Source organism: Phocoena sinus, chromosome 12 (genome assembly GCF_008692025.1).
Source record: "Phocoena sinus isolate mPhoSin1 chromosome 12, mPhoSin1.pri, whole genome shotgun sequence".
Taxonomy (NCBI): Eukaryota; Metazoa; Chordata; class Mammalia; order Artiodactyla; family Phocoenidae; genus Phocoena; species Phocoena sinus.
Window position 1 is genome coordinate 2,809,309 of NC_045774.1, and position 7,603 is coordinate 2,816,911.

Sequence of the window (7,603 nt, forward strand, 5' to 3'; positions counted from 1 at the left end):
CTGGAAATACTTTAAAGGGTTGTTACAGTGGAGAGTCTTTCTCCATACACTGGCTCTGCTACAATAGTAGGAGGAAAACTTACCATTAATTTCCAAACGGTGGAAAAGTATCGTCCTTATTTGAAATTTGAAAATAGAATAAACATAATTTGAAAATTAAATATCATAAAAAATGTGGACAGTTCAAATACATATATCTGATTTTTCCTTTCAAATCAACAAACTTATTTGAAATAGTAAATTTCGCATCCTCGAGGTGAAATGTAATCGTCGTGTTTTTTGGAGATCAGCCCTTTCTGATGATCCCAGAAACCCGTTTGTGCAACTGATAAGCTCACCACGAGATTCTAGTGCTAAGTTGGACTATTTAATATATAAACAGTTTATCCCCAATGTTGTGTTCTGGGCTTGTTATGCAAAATCCTATGTAAATTATGAATTAAATTGTACTGTATTTCTTGACTAATCCCTTTTCCATCTGAACGTAAGTTTGGCAGTCTTCTCCTGGTGTGACTTGCCTTACTGGTAACTGTCACCGGCTAGCAACTCAACCAAACAGAATGTGTAAATAGATTCTTTAACAGCCAGCTGCCTGTGACAGTGCCGAGACCCGTGCTGTCTTCCCAGGCTCCCTCCCAGGCCCTTGCTGGGGTTTCTGATTTTCGAGGGGCTGGAGGTTTCAGGTAGAAGAGGTCGCGGGCAGGGACCGGTAATGCTGTCATTTGGGTGCGTCAGCAGAGTCTACAGGCCGGAGGCCCTTCAGAAATGCTAACTCCCCTGTGGCTCCTGGGACAGCAGACCACCCGCCACGAGGCACGGGAACTCCTCTTCCCCCATGGGTCCGGGGGGACTGTGGGGCTTTCAGCAGGGAGGGGGCAGAGGAATGCCCTTCCGACTTGGGCGGGTGACGGGGGGCAGGCACTCAGCATTTACTCTCCTGCCTCAGAGGTCTCGCGGATTGTAGCCTCCCAAGTCCCCAAGCTTCTGGGCTGGGACAAGACATGGGGGGTGCCTGGGAGAATCCCAGTGACAAGTCTGGTCAGATGTGCTGGGCAAACTGAGGACTCTTACTTTCTCTTGGGGGAGACTGCTCAGTCTCTGCTGGTGTGGGTGGTGGAGGCTACTTAGCCCCATCACCCCTGCCCAAAGACTGTCCTTCTCTTCGTTAGTGTGATGGCTCAGACACGGCTCTGGAACCCCATCGCTGGTACTGAGGCTCATCTCCATCCAGTTGGAGCCGTGTGTTGTTGGGAGGTGTTTCCGCACCTAAGCCCCCATTTTCTAGTAGATTGGAGATAGTCAGAGGGGTCAGGAGAGTGCCTGCCACGTAGCACGTCAATCACATCCCTTAGCTGTTATAATTATGAGATGCCAATCCACACTCACCTCCGACCCTCACCCTTCAACTGTCATTACTTCTGAAGCAGCCTAAGAATTAGGAAATCGGAAGGAGAGAAACCCAGTCGCTGATACGGTTACAGCTTTTGAACTGCTGGGGTCCCTACTCAAATCGCTGGGCGTCCAGCTACCGCTGGGCTGTGCCTGCAGAAGTGGTACCATAGCCCCCTCCTTGTCCTCCGGCCTCCAGCCCGCCCCCCCCGCCCCGTCTTCACTGGCTTCACCTCATCTCCTGCCCTCCACACTCCCGGCAGGAGTGTCCACCTGCTGCCACGGCTAACATACCTAGTCCACACCCACCCAGAAATACCTGGAATAAAATGCATATGTGATTTCGGGACCTACAACACAGATATCTTATGACCTAAACGGTCTCAAACGTATTCACCCAGGGCTATGGGAGGAGACAGGTTGCCTCGAGGCCCTGGTGGAGAAGGGGAGAAGGTCCATGTCTGGAAGCTGTGTTTGTATATTTTATGCAGAAGAGGTAAACGGGGGGGGTGGGGTGTGTGGTGGGGTGGTGGTGTTGGTTTTGAGGGTGCTGGTGGACATGATGGGGCCTAAACCTACCCCCGCCCCCAGCCGTCATGAGAAATGTTTCTGGTCACCTATCAAGTTTCCTTCTTGCTGTGCCTGACCCAGTGGGGACACATCAGAGTAGGCAGGGGGGAAAGTGACCAGTGCCCTCGTGGCCACCGACCACAGAGAGGTGCTGGTGCCACGACAGGAGCGTTCAGAGAGCTGGGCGGGGCCACTGGGGCCGTTGGTCACATACGAGTTTACCCACATTTGAATGCTCTTAGCTAAGCTGGGGCCATACCCCACACAACCTACTTACGTTTCTGGGTTAGCCCAGAAGAGCATATCCTATGGAAAATGTTTTTTTGCAGATCTAAACAACCGACAGTTCTCCATAAGTAATGCAGGGACTGCTTGTATGAAACTTTGACTTTATGACGTATTGCTCTGTAATTATTCACTGAATTATTCATGTATTCAACAAACGTTTGAATATCGAAGGAGTGTTTTCATGTCTCTACCACTAGAATCTAAGTTGACGGTGAAGCTGTCTCATTCATTCTGAACCACTGTTGCAGCAATAAATACTCTCCTTTGCTCACAGGAATCACTCCTGAAAAGAACTTAATGTCTGGTACTTCCTATATCATGATTTAACTGAAACTGGTCTATTTTGCCTATTCAAGGAAAACTAGGTTTTTAATTTTAAAATGACAGTCTTTCAGCAGTGGCATCAACATTATATAAAAGCAAAAGCAGGAAGATTCCCTGAAATGTCTTTTCCCCACCTCTGAGCTCCAGCCAGCTTTTTCCTCTGACACCGGACTGCGAGGCCGGCCCGGCCATAGGTACCACCCGCCGCCACCGCCTGGCCCACCATCTTAAAGGCACCGAGAGGCTGCTCAGGATTTTCTCTCCAACGTGCAAGGACTCCGCCTAGGGCTTAGGACACGCCCGGCTCTCCCCGCCTCTGGTGGATTAAATCTAGCCCCTGGCGGTGGAAGGCCAGCTGGACTGGGGAGCCTCGCCCGGTCCAGTCGCTCGTGACACCAGCCGGGCGCAGCGGCTCCTCGCCCCGCCGCGTCCTCGGCCACCGCGCTCGGCTCCTTCTCCCGCCAGCGCGTCTGGCTCGGCGTGGCCCGGGCGGACGGTGCTGTGCCCGCCGAGCCAGGCGAGGAGACCCGAGTCGGGGCAGAGCCCCCGGCCCCAGAAGGGAGGGAGGAAGGAAGGGAGGGGTGCCTTGGCGTGAAGCCCTGGCTGTGGGCGCCGGGACGTGAGGAAGCCGGAGATGCTGCGGCCGGACCGAGGTGGGTGCGGAGCGAGGACGAGGGCCAGACCCCGGCCACCCACGGGGAGGGCGCTGAGCCCCGCGCACCGAGACTAAAGCCGCTCCTCTCCTTCCAGGGCGCTGACGACCCGCCGGCCTGGCAGCACCATGCCGTTCCCGCCCCTGCCGCCGCCGCCGCCCACCCCCGCCCCGGGGGTCCCGGCCGCGCGCCCACCGCCCCGGAAGCCGGGCGCCACCCGCAAGGCGGCCGTGCCCGCCTGCGCCCCGCCGGGGCCCTTGCCGCCCGCCGCGGCCGCGGAGAAGAGACGGCCCCCCGAGCGACCCCCGGTGCTGCTGTCCAGCTCCTGGCCCTCCGCCACCCTGAAGAGGCCGCCGGCCCGCCGCGCCCCCGGCCCGGCCTCCCCGCGCGCCCCGCCCCCGTCCGCGCCCGGCCGCCCGCGCGCCCCGGCTCCGTGCACGCCCCGGCCGGCCGGCTCCGGCGACGGCCCCGCGGGGGTCGCCACCTCCGGGGCCGGGCCCGACGCCGCCCTGCGCTTCTCCCTAAGCCTCACGCCCGAGGCCGTGCTGGTCATCCAGCGGCGCCACCTGGAGAAGCAGCTGCTGGCGCGGCCCCGTCGGGCGGCGCCCACGCCCTCGACCGACGCCGGGCGCCCGCTCGCCCCCTGGCCCCGGGCCCGGGCCGCAGGCCTAGGCCGCCGCCCGCTGCTGCCCGGCGGCCCGCAGGGCCCCGACCCCGGCCCGCGGCCCGCTGACCTGCGCCCGCTGCTCAAGGTGTCGCTGCTCAACGAGCGGCACAAGTACGACGACGTGGAGTACGAGGAGGAGGTCGCGGCCGCCGACGAGGGCCTGGTGCGCAAGTGCACCGAGTGGCTGCGCGGCGTGGAGTCGGCGGCCGCCGCGCGTGACCGGGTGGGGCCCCTGGACGCGCTGCCGCACCTGAGCTCGCTGTGACCGCGCTCCCGGGGGGACTCGGCCTCGTTGACGCCCCGCGCCCCTCCCGGGAGCCGAGGGGCCCACGCCGGACGCGGCCCACCTCCCGCGGGGGCGGACGGCCGCTGACCTTTCCCTGCCGCACGCCGGGGCCTGTGGGTCTGCCTTCTGCACCTGCGGGTCTCTTCCACGCCCACAGGTGTCCTCGGGGCTCGTGGTGGTGGGGGGGATGAGCGGGGGTGAAGGTGCCTCTCAGCTCCCACTCCTAAGGTTCGCGTAGGTCCCGGAGACCCTCCGCGGGGCGCGGGCCCCCGTCTGTGGGTGTCGCTCTGCGGGTGCGCTACGCCAGGTGCCCTGGTCCGAGCAGTGGGTGACAGCCACGTGTGGGTGCGGGGCGAACCAGGAGGGTGGCCGTCTGGTGCAGAGCTGGGCACGGTGCCGCACTTAGGATTTTGTTTCTGCTGAGTAGAAGCATGTCTCGGGGACTGGAAGGTCTGGGGGCTCAAGTGAACCGAACTTCCCAACGGGAAGGGGGAGGGTAGTGACAACCAGGAAGGTACGCCTGGAGAGTGGGCGCTGTGACGGGCACAGTGCCCGGTGGTCACAACACTGACTCGTGGGGGCTTTCGAGCCCAGGTACACACACACGCGCACTCACGCATGCTTACCCTCACACACGCACTCAGCTCTCACACTCATACTCGTGCTCTCATGCCCACTTACACACCTCACACTCATGCTCCTACAGGCACACATGCTCGCACGTCCTCACACTCACACTGGTTCACGTGCATGCTCACAAACCTCACGCGCGCGCACACACACACGAGGCTTTCTGAAGCACAGCTGCGGGAATTGTTTTCAGCGCCCGGGGTAAGGTGTGAGCCGGAGCGAGGCTCAGCTTCTGGAAAATGCATCCTCTGTACTTGAAGTGCTGCTCACAGATGTCTTTTGTGCTACAGAAAGGAAGGGTAGGCAGAGGGAGGGGGCAGAGCGCAGAGAGCTGGACCCAGACGCAGGACAAGATGTGCCGGGCCAGAGAGCCACTTGTTCAGGGAGAAAAGTGGGGAGTGCAGAGCAGATGTGTGTTTTCAGTATTTTTAATCGCTGTGTGAAAATCAGTGACGTGGTGGCTTTGCACATTTGTATATAGTGATTTGAGAAAAGGAAATTTCTATTATTTGAACAAAGGGTGAGACTCTTCCGCCTTTCAGGGGTCATGCTCTTCCCCACTAACTCCAGGCTGATTTTTCTAGATTTGTTTTTTTCCATGCATCTATTTCACTGGAAGGTTGAGAAGGGGGAAAAATGTTATAATCAGATAAAGCTCGTTATAGAACAGTGTAATGTATTACCTCAATTTTGGGCTTATTTTGTAAAAGTTAATAACTAGTTTGATGTTTATCTCATTAGACTTTAATGTGTCAAGTCTTGATTATATTTACGTTGAAGCTTTACAATTTTAAAAACCAGTTTGTATTTTTCTTGTGGAGATCTTTGCTCTAATCTCTCTCTCTCGGGCCAGGCACAAATCTAGGTAGACATGGAGCATCTAATTTTGTGGGAGCTAGATCAGCCGCCAGATGAGATGCAAAACCAAATACCCCGCCCACTGAATAGCTTGCCTCCTGTTTGAATGCACAGAGCAGACTGTCTTTTATTTTAAATGAGTGTATTACTACCAGAGAGGCAAAGTCAGCAATCGTTCGGAGGTGAAATTAAGACACGTGTCTCATGAATGCTCCGGGCACCCCCGGTGGCGTCTGCAGAGTTGGGTCCTGGGGGAGAAATGAAAGCTCGTTCTGGACGTCAGCCAGCAGGTTGAGCGTGAACTGTGAGTTCAAGGTGGGCAGAGTCGTAACTTGGTCTCATTTGCACTTAGTGCAAATACCGGTGATTAAGAGGCCCAGGGTCCTGCCCATCGTGACGATAACAGCATTTTAAAGACTTTGCTAAAGGAATCGACGTTTGCAGAGCGTCTTTCTGCGTCTGCCCGTGTGTGTCTGGGTCCTGCTGCTGGTCATGCGTGGTCTCCGTGCCCCTGTGTTATCCTTTGTCTGTTTCCCTCTCCTCACCCTCCCCCCTTCTCTGGGCTCCCAGCCCCATCTCGCTCTTAACTGGCAGCAGGAAGACACCACGCACATGTTTCTCCCTTGCGACGTCGGGGAGAGTTGTGTGCCTTGTTCGTCACTTTAAAAGCAGATGTGTGGAACGTTTATACTACGCTGGTTGACGACCCTCAGTAAAACACGAGAAAGGTTCTACACATGACACGTGACGTCTGTTCATGTTGTAACTGATGTTTTGAGGATGTTTTCTAAGTCACTGTGCTGCAGCTTCTCAATGCTTAAATAAAAGAGAAATTTGATGACTGTATTTCTTTTTAGGAGGATATTAAACACTGGTCAGGAAGAGATCACCGAGGTATTTAGAGATCTTCTGAGGGAATTCCCTGGCGGTCCAGTGGTTAGGATTTGGTGCTTTCACTGCCAAGGGCGAAGGTTCGATCCCTGGTCAGGGAACTAAGATCCCACAAGCTGAGCAGTGAGACCAAATAAATAAATAAAGTTCATCTGAGATGGTCTCTCCGTGGTGCTGCCCCACCTGGGGCTCTGGAATTTCCAGGGGTTGGCAAAGGGTCATTGGCCTTAATTACTTGCCAGCAGTGACCAGGATTTTAATAATTCTAATGCTGGTCAAAGAGTATTGAAATAAGGTTGGCAACGGTACTCAACCTCCTGTCGTGGCACAGACCCCCCCATGAAAGCCACATTCAGATATACTCCTAAGGATAAGTGGCAGAGCGTCTTGCTGGAAAGCAGATGCGTCTTTTCCGGAAACAGCAGATGCCAGAAATCAGAAACTTCAGTTTTGTGCTTTCACAAGAAATGATACAATTCTGTGGAAGGTGGTGACCTGTGGGATCTGGTTCTATTAAACTGACTCTGAAATTGTAATTTTGTACCTTTGACGTTAGCATGGACATTTCTGCCAACTGTGAAATGAGCAGTAAAAACACTTGCGTGTTACAGACCTGCACACAAACACCTTGTCACCAGTGAGGGGCCCAGAGTGGCCTGGTTCAGACCAGCATTGCCTTTGTCCAGATGCTGCCCGGTGAAGAGGGCTGCTGTTCCCGTGGCCTGGCATGGTGGCCCTGTGTTCAGCTTAGAAACTGAGCACCTCCCCAGTGTGGTCCAGGAGAACGTTCACTTGGAGGTCACAGGTGGCCTTTGGAGCCGTCCAGCCTGCTGTTCTTTGTCAGCCACCTCTCATTAAATTTCTGCGTCTCCATCTCTTAAGTGTTATGGGGATAAGAGGACACGGTGGATCCTGGTAAGGATTATGCTGAGGTGTGTGTGTGAAGCGTTTGGGACCACACGGTGCATCCCCAGCTCAAGGTCAGCTGTAATTACTACTTTAGAGAATGTTTACTCTCCAAAAACATGATTCTCTGGCACTTATGTG

The 7,603-nt window shown here is 55.6% G+C and overlaps 1 protein-coding gene across 1 annotated transcript; it reads left to right on the top strand.

Annotated features, from left to right (window-relative positions):
• The first annotated feature begins 3,333 nt into the window (after positions 1-3,333).
• On the top strand, positions 3,334-6,503 carry PRR18 (proline rich 18). The gene has a single exon (XM_032651347.1). The coding sequence runs from the start codon at positions 3,353-3,355 to the stop codon at positions 4,154-4,156; it is 804 nt and encodes a 267-aa protein (XP_032507238.1). The 5' UTR covers positions 3,334-3,352; the 3' UTR covers positions 4,157-6,503.
• The last annotated feature ends 1,100 nt before the right edge of the window (positions 6,504-7,603 follow it).